The sequence below is a fragment of the Thunnus thynnus genome, chromosome 10 (genome assembly GCF_963924715.1).
Source record: "Thunnus thynnus chromosome 10, fThuThy2.1, whole genome shotgun sequence".
Classification (NCBI taxonomy): Eukaryota; Metazoa; Chordata; class Actinopteri; order Scombriformes; family Scombridae; genus Thunnus; species Thunnus thynnus.
The window spans coordinates 2,789,166-2,808,668 of NC_089526.1; the positions used below are offsets into that span (position 1 = coordinate 2,789,166).

The 19,503-nt window shown below is 39.7% G+C and overlaps 1 protein-coding gene across 1 annotated transcript in view; it reads left to right on the plus strand.

Annotated features, from left to right (window-relative positions):
- The window catches only part of si:dkey-22o22.2 (neural-cadherin), a 156,992-nt gene that overhangs the window by 129,942 nt on the left and 7,547 nt on the right, over positions 1–19,503 (plus strand). Inside the window, exons 20-28 of the mRNA XM_067600397.1 lie at positions 864–957; positions 4,670–4,854; positions 5,338–5,573; positions 9,603–9,880; positions 11,687–11,901; positions 15,085–15,212; positions 15,593–15,720; positions 16,100–16,211; positions 18,407–18,587. Coding sequence (XP_067456498.1) covers positions 864–957; positions 4,670–4,854; positions 5,338–5,573; positions 9,603–9,880; positions 11,687–11,901; positions 15,085–15,212; positions 15,593–15,720; positions 16,100–16,211; positions 18,407–18,587 — 1,557 coding nt within the window. The remainder of the gene's footprint in view (positions 1–863; positions 958–4,669; positions 4,855–5,337; positions 5,574–9,602; positions 9,881–11,686; positions 11,902–15,084; positions 15,213–15,592; positions 15,721–16,099; positions 16,212–18,406; positions 18,588–19,503) is intronic.

Consider the following 19,503-nt stretch of genomic DNA (forward strand, 5'->3'; position numbering starts at 1 on the left):
TTTTAGCTTCAGATAAACTTTTAAATACATTTTTGCTGATGATTACAGCAAGAAAAACTGTTTATTTGTCAGTGTTGGTTTGGGCACCTGGCATCCTGATCATAGTTGAAGATGGAGAAGAGAACATTTGTCGTTCGTCATCCTGGCTCAGGGGTCACCAGACAGTTTTTCCAGAATTGGACCTGGTGTGTCTCTTTGGTCACAGACGGGCTTCTCTAACCTTCAGGTCCCCCGGTGTCCCTCCCACCAACTCCCGAGCGCTCTGTGCTCATGTTGTTAAGACTGCACTTGTCACAGTCGACTGCTTGCAGCCTCCCGCTCCAGCCCCACATCACTTATTTAGCGTTTCATACCATCTGTCAGCCTGCTGTAATTTGCTGGAAAAAACGAAGGTTTTCTGTAATGTATTTTTAGTGGATTCCCTCTCCGGGGCCTTTCCACATGAAAGTACATTAACCCACTAATACGACTCCATCACGTAGCTCAACAACATGCCATGAAGCAAACAATTAACTCCAGTTTAAGTCCCAGTTTTGACGGGCCCATAAACAGGAGCCATTTTTAAAAAGGCAGCTGATTTCACGGCTAAAGAGATTACAGCGCTGCGTTCATCTTTTTTTGGAAGAGAGGGGGGAAAACACAGCGCGAGCGATTCTAATGTGTGCACATCTTCCTGCTGTGCTGTCAAACCATGACCGTGCGTGCCAATGAGGCGTCGCCTGTCACTTTATCTCCTTCAAGAAGCCTCCACTTTCTTCCCTTCACTCCTAATATTTGGGTTGTACCACAGGGATCCGCTGCACTCAAAACTAATTCCCTTCAAAGCTAATGCATTTTTTGACTTTTTCTGTGTCTCCTGACAGGTATTCTCCCGACAACGGTACTCGGACAAGTTCAATCCCCCGACCTTGATGACTGGAGCGAGAAGGTGTACCGATTTGAAGGCAAACCGTCCAGGTACTTTGATCTGCTCTGGTGAAAAACTCTAAGAGAGAGCTGAAAGGTCTCTCATGCACCGAGAGGAGGAGACAGGTAGAAGTAGACATGACAAAGTGAGAGTTTAGCATGTACAGTAGGTGTTGAGATAGAGGGGTAGAAAGAGAAGTTGAGGTAGAGATCTGACAAAGAGAACTGAAGAGGGGTCGGCAACTGAAGTAAAAAGTGCAAAACAGAGAGGAAGTAGGAAGTATAAGGTAGATGGAGGCAGCAGAGTAATGTAACTAAGTACATTTACTCAAATACTGCCTATAAGTACAATTTTGAAGTATTTTATTTGGGTATTTTCATTTTACGCTACTTTACACTTCTACTCCTCTGCATTTCAGAATGAAACATATGAACATATCTTATGTCCTATCCATTCCATAAGCACAAATTGTCACTCATTGAGCCAGGCAAGCCTATGTCTAAGAAAGCATAGAGTGAAGCCATTTTGTCAGAAAGGCTTGTTTTGAAGAACAAAAAAAGAAAACAGGTTACCAGTCGCATTCAATGTTTCAGCACTGAGGACAGCGCTACGTATTCAGCACCACCCCTGATAGACAGCAACAGGCCACGTTCACCGTCGCAGTACCATGTCGTTCCTACACAGGAATAACATGAACATAAATAGACACAACAGTCTACATCACTACAAGGCCTATTCAGACATAAAATAGACTCTACAACACCACAGACAGGGGCTGAGATGCGGTAAACATGATGTTAAACAGCAAATTAATCTAATATTCTGACTAATTCCTTCCTAACCAAAATTTAAGTTAATAAAGACTAATTATGGATGTTTCACTCACCTGCTCAGCTTGTTGTTCAGTGTAGTTCATTTGTGTGTTCCACCATCCTCCATAGAACAAAACAATCCGAACAGGTGAACGAACTTCGTACATATAACAGCCCCTTTTTAAAACTTCATCCTTCATGGTGGCAAACCTGCCAACCACTTTGTCTTTATCAGTGTTTATGTCGCACTCAACACACAGTTAAGTGAGGTTGGATATTCTGGCCTCATCCACATATGAACGCAAACAGCTGTTAATGAGCCTCGGCTGAAACTTCATGTTGCTTTTTTTTTTTTTTTTAAATGGTTTCAGGCATCAATTATTTTTTGTCATTGTTGCATTATTGTTGTGAGATAATCTAGTGCTGACCTTTCAAAACAGTCTGCACTTAAACCTTATTAATTCACCACACAGTGATTATGTAACACTGACAAAACACTAATGCAGACTCAATGTTCTCTGTGATGATTTACACAGCTAGATTTTCACATCGTACGGAATACATAGAAACAAAGAACAGCAGGAAAAAATATCCAAAAACCTCAAACTGCACATCCTGTGTTGAAAAGTGGCAATAAAAACGTACAATATACATTATATTTTTGTAAAGGAGCATAAACTCGGCCTTTAAGGAATGAAACATGTTGCAATGAGCAAAATATTAAAGGGTCTACAAACTAAAAACTACAAAAAAGCATATTTCTTAGCTTGCTTAGCTTACAAGATATCTGTCTCAAAGATTTTAAACATCCTTCAAAGATGTGAACACCTCAAACTAAATCCCACTTATCTTTATTGTATTAGGGCAGAAATCTCAAAGACAGGAATCTCAAAACCTGGAATAATAAAACCAAAACTATCTGAACAAAGAGATTACTTAAGTGAGAAATTCAGTTTTTTTGGTTCTGGGCAACCGATCCTCTAAGTCATCAGGAAAATAAAAATGAGACTAATGAAACCAGCAGGTAAAGCAGTGACAAGAGGAAGGTTTCATCCCTGCAGAGACGCCCTTGCTGCCATTTGGGCAATCTTGACAATAAATATACACACTCTTGTTGGCGCATTGGCATCCAGACAATGGCAGATTAGGAAGTGTTGGAGCTAAAGCAGAAAAGATTCCCTGCTAAAGTGTCCCCTCACATGTGACACACAGCAAGAGAAGCATAAAGAAAAAAGAAGGAAAATAAAAGAGAGCTGCACAGGAGCTGACAGATTTAAAATAGAGAGGGAAAGACAGTACAAAGGTGCAGCGTGACAAAGAGGAGAAAAGGGAAATTGGGACAGAGAAACAGGCAGTTTGAAGGGAGAAACAAAGAAAGAGTGTAAGAGAATGAAAGAGCACAGGACGGGGAGTAGAGAGGGAGATAGAAAAAGGGGATCTGACTTGTCAGGAACAGTGCTATTAATACTTCATAACCAGCGGTATTGAAAATTCCCAGTGAAGCACAGTGAGGGCGCGCTCGTTTTGTTTGATGAGGCGAGGCTTCATGCGGACGCGTTGAAAGGAGAGCCTGATTGCGCTCCCTGCCACCTTCTCTTCTAACGAGATACCTATAAAGAGGGACGACAAGAGACGACAAGAAACGGCCCGAGAACAAAGGAACCGCCAGAGAGAGAATTATCATAGATACTCCTGAACCACCACCACCTCATCAAACCAGCCGGCAGATAGCAATTTGTTCACAGTATAGATTAGGTTTAGGTTGCATGTTATTTACATATAGAAGAGGAAAAATAAGAAGTAGTACAAAGTGTTGAGGAGAGTTGAAGCAGTCCCAGCAGACCAATAACAACATGTCACTTCACAGGAAATCAAAACGACAAACAAACAGCATAGAGAGAGAAGAAGAAGAAGAAGAAGAAATCACCCTGCTGCTTATGCTGTTGCAAACAGCAGAGTCATTTGTTTTGGAATTGATCTTCACATTATATCTTCTCATTTGTTCTGTGTCGTTGAAGTGCTGTGTTGCCGGTTTTGAAATCTTTAAAGTGAGACATAAATCCAGGGAAAGTATGTAAGAGCCTCCCAGCAGCAGCAGCAGCAGCAGCAGCAGCAGCAGCAGGTCTGAGTCCTGAAGGTCGTCGTGGTGGAAGGAGGTTAAACAGTTACATGAGCCTGATGGCACGTATTCAGGACCGGGTTTGGAGGCTGCAGGGCCAGGGACGGACTCCGGAGAGTGCCAAAGTTTTCAGATCAAGAGCCCCCCCCTCCCCACCTCCCTCCCCCAAACATGGATCCATGTTCAACCACAGACCGCCATCTGGTCTGAGATTGATCTTAGAAATCCCTTCTGAGAAAGACTTTACTCAGACTTAAGATCTCATGGAAAAATACATGAATATGAGCATCAGAGCATCAACTCAGACTTTATTTAGTTCCCATCGGCTTTCCGAGCAGGAGGAGCTGCTGCCCATCTGATGTTAACATCTTGTTATGTTGTTTATACCGAGACAGATAAACTGAAGGGAAAGGGAGTTTATTTAACCTTCATTTAAACAAAAAGTCTATTGAGATACATTATCTGTTTAACGAAAGAGGCTTTGAAGAATTGGCTCCACATAGTTACAGAACTCAACAAAACAAACTATTTAAAACAATTAAATTCCTCATGAAACCTTTTGAATGTGATGCTTGGATGTCTGATCTGAAGGCAGCGATTCAAGACAAAGTTTATCTTGTAAGTTTTTGGTGCAGAATAAAAAAAATAGTTTTACCAAGTTCAGAGCAGACTGAAGATTATCCAGCTAGATGGTCTGGTTCATCTGGAGGATGGATGCTCCAGATTTACCAAATTATAAACAACAAAAATAGCAATAAACGTCAATAACGTCCCTGTAATTTAACAGAAAGCAACTCTCTCTCTCTCTCTCTGTCTGTCTCTCTCTCTCAGGTTGTTCAGTCTGAACCAGAGCTCGGGTCAGCTCAGTATCAGGGAGGGGACTCCTCCCGGCTCGTACCGCCTGCAGGTGCGGGTGTCGGACAACACCTGGCCGGACGTCACCTCCACCGCTCAGGTGGATGTCACGGAGCTGCAGCAGGACGCTCTGAGGAACGCCGCCTCCATCCGCCTGTCCAGTGAGTCGATGATGATGATGATGATAATGATGATGATGTATTTTTTCACTTGTGCCAGTGTTTCAATGGAAGCTTTTGAAATGGCTTGAAACACACAGCGGTTGCCGTGGTAACCGTGATTGACGGGGTGCAGTGTTGAGTGCCGCGGGGGCCTCGGTTTCAGGGCTGTCAGCTGCCTCAGGCTCCATCAGCACCAACAGACAGCGAGGCATGATGGGAAAATCTCCATGTTCTTCTTCTACTGTCTTCTCTTGTCTTGTCTTCTGTCGTCTTTCATTTTAGCCATTTTCTCTCTTTATTTTTCTTGTTTCACCTTCTCTCACTCAGCTTCAGTCCCTCCTTCTTCTGCTGCATTTTCTGTCTGTCCAGCTTTTATTGTCATGCTGCTGCTGACATCATCATCATCATTTAAAAATGTATAAAAACTTAAGTTCCAAAATACAAAGCTGATAAATAAAACTGTGAACTCTTCTCCTCCTGCAGACCTGACAGTGGAGGAGTTTTTCAGCAGTAGCGGAGGTGATGACAGTCGGTTCACTCGTTTGGGTCAAATGTTGGCTGAACTCCTGCAGACGCTGCCGGAAAACGTCCAGATCTTCTCTGTAGGCGACGCCGGCCGGCGGGGGGAGAAGGAACTCAACCTTTGGTTCGCTGCTCACGGCTCGCCGTACTACAAGGCCGAGAAGCTGCACGGCTACGTGGCAGCAAACAAAGCCAAGGTGAGAGAGAGTTATGGCTTGAAGAAAGCTTTTTTAAATCTAGTCAGTAGTGATCCAGTTTTCTACTAATTTCTTTAATTTCTGACTCACTTAACACCACTTAACCACTTTTATCAGAATTGCCCTTGATCCTTTTGTTTAAACTGAACAAACATTGTTAAAACTCACAATATCTGAACTTCTTGTTTCAATGTTTTAAAAGATTTTTCCAAAGAAAAAAAATGTGTAAAAAAATAATGATACAAAAGATGTGTAAAATATTTCCAAATGTTTCAGTATTTCCTGATGGAACAGATATATAAAAAATGAGTCTGAAATCACTCGTGACTTGATATAAACCTCATGAATTGGAGGCCTGTGTCTGTTTGTCTGCTGCCATTAATTGTCTGGATAGAAACAGAATATAAACTCACCAAGCACTTTATCAGAAACACCTGTATAATCTAATAACAAACTCTACTATACAAAGTTCAAACAACACAGTTGAAAAAGAGCAAGAAAAAAGAGATACAATCTATATAGAAATAAAAAAATACAGCCGCTCATTGCATGGTGGGATTTGTAGGAGAAAGTAGTTCACATGTCATGAACACAACTTTATTTGTTCCATTGTGGTATTTCTGAGGGGATTATATAGTGGATATGTTTACACACTCAGAATTTGGACACTTTAAATGGCGGAGAGTAAATATAGTACACTATAAAGTAAAGAGGGACTGATTTGTGGACACATTACTGGTGTCAGCTGTTTTATCATACATTGATCGTCCGATCAAGCTGGCTTTCTCAACATGTTGAAACATTTTACATGGAGCTGTAGTAAGAAATACACTGTATTTAAAGAGTTTGGAGAGTTTTGTCTTTTTATCATCTTTCCAAAGCCAAAAACACAAGAGCAGAAGTTCCAGGAACACATTAAACAGTTGGTTTATCTGCCTTAGTGTAAGCTGCAAACATTAGCATGTATGGCTAACTAGTTTACTGCCTACATGCTAGGAGCACATTGTTACTAACAAACAACACAAACATATATTATAGTGTGTAGGGTTACAGGTTAAATTTCTTTTAAAAAGCTCCATTCACAACAAACATCCACTGTGTAGAAGAGGCCGATCCTGGATGCTATCAGAGTGTAAGCTAGCAGCTCTGTCCTGCTCTTGAAAAATCCAAAAGTGGATTTTGGGAAACTGAGCCAAATTCATTACCCGAGAAAAGTATTACTCTTTCCAAACACTGGTTTGTCCTCATCCTAAAGACCTTATGAAACTGATATTTTAAAGCTGCTTAATAGTTATTGAGCTAATTTAATAGTTCTCAGACAGGACCCAGTGTTTGGATCAAGCTTGCAAAAAATAAGGTTTGCAAAGTGAGTTTTCAATTTCAATGTGTCAGATACATTTAATCATCATTTCCTATCTTAAGGATCCTTTCCAATCTAATTTTCAGATTGTATAGCTACAGGTTGTCCACATTAAATAGGCCTGAGGAAGACCTGTACTTTGATGAAATGTCGCAAAGGAAGAAAAGGAGCTAAAAACTGTTTCTGCCTTCACAACTAACACAAAGTAAAGATCTCAACTGAATATTTTAGTTTGTTTTGTGTAGCTTGTAGTCACAAATGTTTAAAGCTAAAACCAAATGGATCTGATTGAAGGTTTGATAAAATGCTCTACACAGCACTCTATAATGTTAAATATACTGTATATTAGTGCTGACATGATTAGCCAAGTCATTAGTTACTGCCATTGCCAGAAGGTCTCATGAACAGTTCCTGCAGCCATCACATGACCTGTCAGAGATTCAGTTACACAACACATCTCATACTGCGATGCAACTTATTTCAAAAGATCAATCAAAACCCATATAACTTTTTAAAGTATAAATAACAGAACAAAGCACACAGAATGATTAAAAATAACTTATGCTGCAGAGGAAAGATGTCTTTAATTATCTCGAGTTAAAAGGAAAAATATTGTGGCTGATTTAGAACAACAATGTCAGATAAATACAAAGTATAAGCACAAGAAAATACAATGTTGGAAATTGGGTCTGCAGCCAAAAGCTGAAGCCTGGGGAGTGTAAGTCACTGCAGATAAGATTGTCAGCTGAATAACTAAACTCCAAAAAAAAAGAAATACACACAGTCGGAGAGAGACAGGAAACCCTGAGGGACTCTGATGAAAACCTCTCACACCCATAAAGACAAAATGAGGGGAAAGAATCAAGATGACAAGCAGAGAAACAAGTGAATTTGGCAACAGAAAGCAAATGACAGTAAAGATTTAACAGGAGGGGAAATGACAGAGAAACACCAAAGTGCATAAATAACACTGAGGGAAATAAGAGTAAATTCATATATCTTGATGGAGGTAGACGTCAGCTCAAGGAAGGCTGCTGTCATTCTCTGAAATGTTCTATTATGTTCAAACAGAGCTCATAACTTCAAAAAAATACTTCTTAGAGTTTGTTTGGTGTTTGTTTTTTGTTCCCTGCTAGTTTTTCACTGTGTGTTCTGTGTCTGTTTTTCACTCTGTGTTTAATTGTAGATCCATTTTAGTGTTAATGTTCTGCTACTTACAGGAACAAACTACGTTACTTTTAGTCCCATTTAGTTTAATGTTTGATTTAATCTTAGTTGCATCGTTGTTTTTGTTTCATTTAATTTAATGTTAGTTTAATTCTAGTTTCAGATAGACTATGCTACCTTAAGTGTTGTTTAATTACAGCTAGTTTATTTGGATTCCTGCTAGTTTCTGATTCTTTTAGTTTAATGCTTGTTTAAATTACCGTCTAAACTACTCGTTTTATCCAAGTTCTTTCAATTAGTTGTTTTAGTTTCAGTTTTACTTTCTTGCTAGTTTTAGTTTCATATGTTTAATTTTCACTGGCTTTATGCTAGCTTGCTCTCATGTTCGGTTTATTTTCAGTTGGCTTCGTACTAGCTTTACTTTTGTTAGCTTCATGCTAATTTGTTTCAGTTAGTTTTATCCTATTATTAGCCTATTGTCAGTTGTTTTCCTTAGGGTCCTGCTAGTTTTATCATATTTATACTTTCAGTTAGTTATGTTTCGTCAGGTTCATGTTAGTTTTAGTTTCATGCTAGATTTTGTGTCTATTTTTCTAGTCTAGTTTTAGTTTGATGTTAGTTTAATGTTTAATGTCAGTTTTAATTTGTTGTTAGTTTGAGGTTTATGCTAGCTTTAGTTTCATTTGGCTTCATTCTAGTCTTTGTTTACATTTAGTTTCAGTTTTTTGTTTCATGCTAGTTTAAATTACCATCATATAAATGTTAGTTTTGGTTAGCTTCATGCTAGTTTTGTTTAGTTAATACTAGTTTTATCATTTATCTACTTTCAGTTAGTTGTGTCAGTTATACATTCATGTTAGTTTTTTCATGTTTAATTTTTACTGGCTTTATGCCCGCTTAGTTTTACAATAAGTTTTGTTTCATTTTCCGTCTTGTTTTAGTTTTTTTAAAGCTTCATGCTAGTTTGTTTTGGCTTTATCCTAGTTATATCTCACTGTCAGTTATGTTTCTTTAGGTTCATGCTAGTTTTAGTTTTGGTTACCTTTAAGCTACTTTTAGTTTTTAGGTTTAGCTTCAGTTAACTACCTTCAGGCTTGTTTTAGAGGTTTTCAGTGAGGTTCTTTGGTAGTCAAAGGTAGGTTAATGCTAGGTTTATTTACATAATAATTTTAGTTTTGTTAGCATTGTGCTAGTTTGCTTCAGTTAAGTTTATCCCACTTAAACTGTTGATTACTAAGTTAAGTTTCTTTAGCTTCATAGTGTTAGTTGTAGTCTCAGTTACCCTCATGCTAGTTTTAGTGTCGTGACAGGGTTTTGTCAGCTTTATGCTTGTTTTACTTTGTTAGATTGATGCTAGTTTTAATTTAATGTAGTGTCATCAACACTAACAGAGGTTTTGTTGTTTTTGTTCAGGGAAGTTTCACAGAGATCCCACGTTTATTTTCCTTTTTCTTTAAGGTAACCTAAATATTTTCTGTCCTCTCTTCTTTCACCTTCTCCAGCTGGAAGCCATGTTGGGCGTCTCCATCTCTCAGGTGGGCGTTGACGACTGTCTCTACACAGACTGCGGTCAGTCTGGTGGCTGCAGCAGCAAGGTTTCATTCAGCCAGTCCCCAGTGGCTCTCAGCACCGGTAACATCTCTCTGGTGTCGCTGTCAGCCTCGTCGACGGCGCGTTGCGGCTGCCGGGGCCGAGAGGCGACCCACCTGCCCTGCTCCGCCTACAGCACCAACCCCTGCCTCAACGGGGGCACCTGCCAGGACGGACCGCTGGGATACAAGTAGGTGTAAGGAGGGATTAAAGGACACTTGTGTTACAGGTTCTGTCCATTGAAAATTAATTGATTAATCATTTTGAGTCATTTTTTAAGAAAAAAATGCCCAAATTCTCTTGTTCCAGCTTCTGAAATGTGAATACTTTCTGGTTTCTTTAGTCCTCTATGACAGTAAACTGAATATCTTTGAGTGGTGGACTGTTGATCGAGGCAAAACAAGACATTTTAGGTTGCATCTTGGGCTTTTTGGAAACAATGATTGACATTTTTCACTATTTTCTGACATTTTATAGACCAAACAACTCTTAATCGATTAATCAAGAAAATAATCAACACATTAGATAATAACAAAAATAATCATTAATTGCAGCTCTATAATATAAAATATACAGACATTATTTGCTATAGGACGGCTTGCCGATACCCTTTACACAGCAAAACAAATGCACATAAGTTAAGACTTTTTAAGAAACCGCGGGAACCCTGTAGTCTCTGAAAAACTGTTCTCTTTATGATGAAAACACTGTTACAACAACTAAATGTTATAACAATCTTTATACTCTAATTATACTTTAAATGTATCTTTATAATTAGATCTGTGTTCACCTAAGCAGATTCAGTCCTGAGTCGTCAACATCACCGTCTGAAGTTAGCTGAGACGTCCCATTTGTAAACTGATTAAGTAAATCTGTCATAAAAAAAACTGAGGATTTGATAAAAGAGTGGGCAGATTTCTCTCAGAGTTGTAACCCTCCAAAGCCTATATAATTTTCAGCTGCATGTACAGTAGCTGACTTTGAATTGTCACATCGTTTTAATGATTTAGATATCGAACGCAACATCTCGGCTGCTAAATCTGACAGACGGTTCTTTCTCCTTCACGTTCTTTTTTTCTTTTCTCTGTTCTCAGAAAAATCCCATTAACATCAGCAAATACAGACGACCTTTAATTAACAGTGTTTCTGTCAAGGTGTCTTAGATTCTGTCTCTGTCTTTCTGTCAGTCCGTCTCTCTTAGTTAATTCTGAATAATGTTGACAGGTCAGGAAGGAAACTGCTGCCATAGCAATTAAGATTGTACTATAGATAATATTGTAGAGTTGTAGATAGTAATTACAGCCATTGAGGTTCATAAAGACCTTTGACAACACACACGTTAACATTACACACGTTGCATATGGTTGGTTCTGAACAATGATCCTGGTATTTTTAGACTAAATATCTTTTAGTCAGAATATAATTGTTTTTAGACAAAAATATGAAGTTAATTCTAAATATAATGAAGAGATTAGAGTTTCTCCCACCAGAGTTTTATCCTGGCAGTGTGGAGAAGGCTTTGAAATAGAGCTGCAACGCTCAATTAAACAATTAGTCGATCAACAGGAAATTAATCAGAAACTATTTTGATAACTCGTTTAAGTCATTTTTTTAAGCAAAAATGCCCAAAATTTGCTGGTTGCAGCTTATCAAATGTGGGAATTTGAATTTTTCTGTGTCATACGTGACAGTAAACTAAAATAATTATTGGATTTTGGACTTTTGGTGACAAAAAGACATTTGAAGACGTCACCAACATTTTATAGACAAAGCAATTAATCGAGAAAATAATCAGCAGATTAATCTATAATACAAATAATCATTAGTTGCAGCCCTACTTTGGAACATCATTAAATAAGATACAATCTACAGTTACATGAATTAATAATATTAAAATTTAGAGTTGGTTTTTTGGTGGCTCTTTAAAAACATCTCCAGCAGTCATAATGTGGTTGAATTAAAATAAACAACAAAATAAACTCTTTCTATCGCTCAGATGTGAGTGTCCCCCCATGTTCGACGGACCCGAGTGCCAGCAGACCAAACACAGCTTCGGCGGCCAGGGCTACGCCTGGTTCCCTCCCATCATGCCTTGCTTCCAGAGCCACATCTCCCTGGAGTTCCTGGCGGAGTCGGCGAACGGGCTGCTCCTCTACGACGGGCCCCTCGGCCCCGCTCACTCTGGAGAGCAGGAGGACTTCATTGCCATAGGTGAGTGTTTCGCTGTGATTAAGGTATTGAAATGTTGGAGTTAATATACAGAAAATGTATACGCACTCAATTATTAATTACCAAGAATTTGAATATTGAAACCAAATTTAATGAAAATCTGGCATGTTATTGTAGATATATCTTGTTCTGGAGCCAAACTGTTGAACAAACTGACCAAAAAACTAGGCCTGTGCCCGAATACAAATACGTTATCCGGCAAAGCACAAATAGTGGGTTTTTTATGAATATTTGTTTCATACAAATATTTTAAAAATTATTTGTTTTCAGGAAGAAAAACATGTTAAATACCAGCGCACAGGTCGGTTACATCACTATCTCAGTGTCTCTCCTCTGCTCCGCTGTGACGTCTATCAGCAGGTCTCAACGAGAGGAGTCACATCCACCTGCTAGATGACGCATATTTCCTAATTTGGACATCACTCCTGGAGTTGCCCCCCCCCCCCTCTAACCCTAACCCCCCTCTTTCTTTCTCTCAACCCAACTGGTCAAAGCAGATGGCCACCCACCAAGAGCTGGGTTCTGCTTGATTGATTGACTTACTTGAGACTTGAAGGCAAAAAGCTGAAGAGATTCGACTTGATGATCCATGAATATTGGAAAAAAAGCTACACTGAACATATTGTGCCTATTGGAGCGCTGCCAAACTGTCATTAATCATTTTTTTTAATTAATAATTAATAAATATAACGGAGATATGTGCAACATCCCCATAACCTAATGCACACTTTCAGTTGCAGCTGCATACACCAGAATAAAATAGAAAAAACCCTAAATTTAGATGAGAGAAGCCTTTCATTAAAAATGAATTAGTCTGTTTATACATATAAATGAGTAGCTCAATAGTTTTCCCTCCTCTCCATTATATCTTATTTTATCCGTGAAAATATTCTGATGCACAAAGCACTTACATATCTGCTAATTCCTGCTTGTAGTTATTAAAAGAGATCCTTCTCATCTTTGTAAAATAGGTAAGAGTATAATTTATTTATTTTATGAATTATCGTAGCTGCTGAAAAGATGTTTAAAATGACTGTAATATACTTGTTAACCTGTGCGCAACAGTTCATACTTACTTTATTTAAATAAAGTAAGTTGGGTATGAAAAAAGACACATATCAGCCAATGAGACATCTACAAAGATGGGTTGGATATATGGTCATGTGGCTTCAGGCCAATCGTTGTCCAAGAAGGGACATGGGTGACACCATATTTGGTCCATTAACTAGAAAGGTGCAACTATGGTGTGGTACTTGGGTTGTTTGTTAATCCAAAAATGTGCCTATTAGATATGACATACATTAGAAACACTTTGATTAGGATAATAACAATAATAATAACTAGTAATAGTAAAGATAAAAGGCTTTATAAAGTGCTGTGTATATAGAGAGCAGAAAGATGCATAATACAACAATATGAATCGATAAAAAAAAATATTAAAAAGTAATACAAAATAAAAAAATAATACATCATTAAAAAATTCCATCATAAAAAATATATCATAAATTATACATATAAATATACATAAATTAAAAAACCACTACAGAAACTCATTAATTGAGAAGGCTTGATAGACCGACTTATTTGTTGACGTCTCAAAGACTCTGGTTTAAGGTTCATTCAAGTTTTAGTTATCTTTAGTTTCAATTCGCAAGAAAACAAATTTAAATTAAAAAACTGGCGTGTAGTAAAATATAAGTTGTATACTTAAAGCGCTGGACCAGGCTGACCAATAAACTGGCCAACATCACCATCTTCAGACCTGCTGCTAGTAGATAAAAATGATTTAATCACATAAGAGTGATACATTTATGACATATACCAGTGTAAGTTGGGGTTCGACCATCTGATGAGGCTTTTCCTGTAGTTTTCTTCATCTCTGAACAACCATATGATGCTTTTCTTGTGGGAGGGTGTGGCTCCGCCGCTGCTGCTGTGAGATTAGTGAAAACTTTTGAAACAGCGGCACCCTTTTTGCTGCTTTTACTTCTAACAAACATGCTAATCTCACAGTGCTGGTGAGAACGTGCGCCGCCTCTCGTCCTTTTTCAACAACAAACACAAAGAGCGAATCAATCCGCCGCCGTGACGACAGTTTCTCAGCGGACAAAGAGCTTCATAAACTCTAATGTCAGCTCCCGGTGGTCCTGATGTGGTGTTAATGGATTAGCCTTCAGATGGCCTTTAAAATGCTTCTTGCATAATGTTGTGGCATTAAAGTTATGTAATTATTGAACCCGCGCTGGTTGTGTGTGGGTCCCGGGGAGGAGAGAAAATCAAAGATGGCAGCAGCATCGATCACTGTGAAGCATTTTTCACTTACATGTTGGATAACGAGGCTGTGAGGTTGATTGGGTCACACTCACACAAACACACACATCCGATATGTACACCTACGTACACACACACACACACACACACACACACACACACACACACACACACATAGCATTGACTGAGTGGATTCCTGTGGTTGTTGATGGGATTCAGCAGCTTACACAGCAATAGAGAAGTGATGTCAGGTTGGAGGTTTGGTCATTTGACAACCACTCAGTGTAAATATATCACTACTGTCAGCTAAATCCAAATATCACAAGTGCATCAACCCTAACCCTAACCCTAACCCCTAACCCTAACCCTAACCCCTAACCCTAATCCCTATACCTAACCCCTAACCCTAATCCCAAACCCTAACCCCTAACCCTAACCCTAACCCTAACCCTAACCCTAACCCTAACCCCTAACCCTAAACCCTAACCCCAACCCCAACCCTAATCCCTAACCCTAATCCCCAACCCTAACCCCTAACCCTAATCCCTAACCCTAAACCCTAACCCCTAACCCTAACCCTAACCCTAACCCTAACCCCTAACCCTAATCCCTAACCCTAAACCCTAACCCCTAACCCCTAACCCTAACCCTAAACCCTAACCCTAACCCCTAACCCCTAACCCTAACCCTAAACCCTAACCCTAACCCTAATCCCAATCCTAACCTTCACCCTAGCCCTAACCCCATTTGCTGTACGGTGGAGACTCTGAGTTCAGAAGAAGAATATTGTCCAATCATGGAAGCGTTTAAACCTTTTTTTGGGTTGATGAGAAGTTGTGGCTTCACTGCAGGGAGGAAAACAGAAAACTAACAATCTCATTTAATCCCATCCAGAGTTGAGGAACGGCGTTCCAGCTCTGAGTATCAACCACGGATCAGGAACGCTGACCCTGCAGCTCCCACCCAAATCCACCGTCACTGACCGGCGCTGGCATCGCCTCGACATCATCAGCGACGGGAAGGTAGGATGGATTGATGGATAATTGATTGACTTGTTTATCTGTTGATTTCTTTCAGACTGTGGTTTTCAATAAGTTACAATACAGAAATACAGAAAAGCTTTTAAGCACACGTGGATGCTGATAAATTTACTTTAGTTACTTTATTTTTTACTCCAAATTTGAATGTTTTTATTTTGGTGTTGAGCTAAAACAAAGGCAAATACTGACAACTTCATTACTGGTGTTAATAAACTGTGCTGATGTCTGATCGGATAAAAGAACATTAAGACATTAAAGAAGAAATGTATGAAAGTTTGTTGCAAAGTACAGTAAAGATGTGGGACAGTGCTCATGGTAACAGTAAGTCTTTGACAGCAGTGTGTGTGTCTGTGTGTGTTCAGGCCGTCCAGCTGATCCTGGATCAGTGCGGCGGGACGGCGGTGAACGAGCTGGAGGGTGTCGGCGGCGACGTTCAGGAGACGGACGAGTCCGGCTGCAGAGCTTCAGGAGAGACGCCTGGAAACCAGAGGTGGGAACGAAACCTCCACACACAACCTCTACCTCAAATATTTAATAAAGATCCTTCATTCATCTCCTCCTACTCCTCTTCTTCCTTATCCTCTACTATCCTCATCACAACTTCATACTCTCCTCTCTTCATCTCTTACTCCTCCTCCTCATCCCTTCCACATCTTCACCTCCTCTTCCTGTTTCTTGTTGCTCTCAATCTTCCACCTCTCTTCTCTGCTCCTCCTCTTCTACTTCCTTGTCTTCTTATCCCATACTTTTTTTTATCATCCTCCTCTACTCCTCGTTCTCCTCCTAACCCAATTTATTTTGCTCCTCCTTCTCCCTGTCTCTCTTCCTCTTCCTCTTCTTCCTCTCCTCATGTCCTTCCTCCTCCTCAGGTATCTGAACGTCTTCCAGCCTCTTCAGTTGGGAGGAGTGAAGGAAACGTCTCCTCACCGACGTTACCGCAGTTTCACCGGCTGCATCCGCAACCTGGTGGTGGACAGTCAGGTAACACCGCTGTGTGTGTGTGTGTGTGTGTGTGTGTGTGTGTGTGTGTGTGTGTGTGTGTATCTTACTTTTAAACCACAGCCTGTATATAAAGATGTACGTAGCAAGATGTGATATCACCTGTTGGTTTCATTGGAGCCCATTTTAAGTCCAGAGTTGGAGCCAAGACCTTTCAATTAAGGAGTGCAGGGTTTTGCCCTACAGTCTGACTTAGCTACTTTAGCTAAATTGTGCTAACAGGGCAGGTATCGTAATCAATTAACTATTAAACTTAGTGAAATATTGCGACAATAGTCCTATTTGAGTCCCGGAGCCGAGGAAAGCAGCAGGTGAGCCAACTGTCAATCAACACCCACACAGCAGACATCAAAGTTGTTTATTTTTTTTATCTTAACAAATGAAAAGTTTAATTCACAAGCAATAAAACACACTGTTGCTCAGTCTGGTTCATTCAGGGGTTTTGCTGCTGCAGCCTCACTTGTTCTGGACCAGTAGCTCACCATGGTTCATGTTAGCTAATGTTAACAAACTTTAGGTAGATATTGTTGTTTAACAGTCAGATTGCTGACTTTTCTCACTTGTGCTACTGTTAAAGTGTAGTTTAACAATTTAGCTAAATGCTAAACTGCTTTTTAGCTAAATGGTAAACATCCAAACAATTCAGCATTTAGAATTATTCTATAAATGTCTCCAATACTGTGACAGCAAAATATATAGCCTCCCTTTAAACCAGAAATCCTGTCCTGGAAATTATGAATGTTGTTTTTATAATATTGGATGTTTTATCTAATATTTATGACTAAAATAACTCCTGAACTCCTAGTTTTCCTGGACGACAATAGACTTCTTTAGTTTTCATTTAGAATTTACATTTACAGAACAGAAAAAAAAACAAAAACCAGAAATAAAGAAAGAGTCTTCTTCTTATTAATGGAGCAATAATTTCCAAAATGACCACCAGCACACTTATTAGAGGGCCTGAATTTACAGATTGAGACCAGAACGACTCGTTGAAAACAATGATTGACTGAGTATTTCTAGAGAGAAGTTGGAGTCAGTTGGAGCGTCAAGCGGCCGTCGGCGACACTTTAAGGTTCTTCAGCCTCAAGACGTGAAGCTGCTGCTGCTTTTAAATGCAGTTTTAATGTTTCTGTATCCGTGTGTGTTAGGGCTTGTTTGTGCACGCATGTATTCACTCTGACACCTGTCAACCTCCTGTTTGTGTGCATCGTATCTGTGTGTGTGTGTGTGTGTATGTGTGTGTGTGTGTGTGTGTGTGTGTGTGTGTACCGGGGGAGACGGTGGTCAGACAGATGGTGGTCTTAGCTCCAGGCCGACATGACAACATCTAAAATATAATATAAATGAGAAACTTCTTCCTGATGTGGTTCCTGCTGACCGAAAACCTCACCGTCTCCCAAAGATCCCAAAATATTCCCAAAGAAAGACTCCACCAGACAGCTTTTAGCTTTTAAGACGAGGAAATGTAGAAGCAGGAACTGCATCTGCCCCCCTTGCACCCACAATCCCTTGTGTTTTGGGGTTGTTTCCTGTTGTCGGTTAGGATCAGGTTCTTGCTGCTAACGAGCAGCACCACAGATATGATGTGAGAGGACTCGTGCTGCCTTCATGGAGCCTGCAAGGTCGTTTTTTTTTTTTTTGGTGTGGGAGCACTAAATATGTTGTTGCTAGGTGACCGTCAATAAAAACTTCCTTTTCAAAAATGATGAATTATTTTGTGTTTGCTGCATTTCAGGGTCACGCAAGGAACAATGTTAGCAGCAAAAGTAATTTGGAAGTTAAAGTAGCTTCCCAGGACTCCAGAGTTTTTAAAAACACTCATTACCCCTTCATTCACAACCCCACCTGTTTTTACTTATTAGTATTTAATTAATTCAGTGTATTATTTTCTATATTCTTCTTCTCCACAATGTAATTTATGTAATTCTGGTGGAGAATATACTAAATACTTGGCCTGACATCACCAATTTCCAAGGGTCGTTATCAACAGGCGCAGACCAAATGCGTCTGGACCACAGACTGTATAAAAATATGGACGTAGTTACCGTGACGTCACCCGTTGGTCTCTGAAGAGCGGTTTTGAAGCTCAAAGTGAGCCGCTCGGGCCGTCGCCATCTTGGCAGTACGTGACTCTGCCTTACTCCCAGCCAATCAAAAATGTCTCTGTCCGTCAGGTGTACGACCTGGCGTCTCCAGGTGAGAGCGTGGACAGCGCTCCGGGCTGCAGGCTGACAGACGGGGTGTGTGTGACGGCAGCCGGTCCCTCCTGCGGCGTTCACGCCTCCTGCCTCGCCGAGTGGGGCTCCTTCAGCTGCGAGTGCCACCCGGGATACACCGGACACAAGTGTGACAGAGGTGAGAGACCCTCAGAGAGAGAGTATAAAGTATAAATTCAGTTTCTCTCTGGAGGAAATCTTTAGTTTTGAGGTCATGTGTGACTTTTATATGTACAGTTTGATGCTTTTCTTGATATGACATTGATTAAAAGTCAACTTTTATGATTATTGGAGGAGTATTTGATGCTCAAAAGTAACTAACAGTTATTTTCATCATCGATTAATCTGCTGATTACTTTCTCAATTAAGTGATTAAACACTTTGTATATAAAATGTGAGATAATAGTTTCCTACAGTCCATAATGACGTCTTCAAATGTCTTGTTTTGTCAGTTCAAAACACAAAGAAATTCAGTTTAAAATTATATAAAACAAAGAAAAGCAAAACATTCCGGCATTCGAGAAGCTGGAAACTGAGAATACTTAATACATTTTGCTTAAAAAAATGATTAATCAATTATTAAAATAGTGGCTGATTGACTATTGATTAATTGTTGCAGCTCTATTCAAAAGATACATTTTCAGTGTGATATTCCTTTAAATAACTAATACTTGACAAACTTAAAGCATCAGGCTGGTCAACAAATCTCATGTTTGGATGCAAACCAACAATGAACTGATCTACTAACAAGTATTGTGTGTGTATCAAAGTCTGATATATCTTATTGATCTGTTGTTGTCCAGAAACTATTAAAAACACGTCAGTGAGTCACATCGCTGCACTGGGCGACATGTTCCTTCATCAGGAAGAGTTCGGTCACGTTAGTTTGTTTAGAAACGGCTCCAAAGACTAATAACAGTGATCATGTTTTCAGTCTCTGGAGAGTAGTTCTGTGTAAGTTCTCTACATGTTTTCAGTGTCTGGAGAGTAGTTCTGTGTAAGTTCTCTACATGTTTTCAGTCTCTGGAGAGTAGTTCTGTGTAAGGCAGACGCCA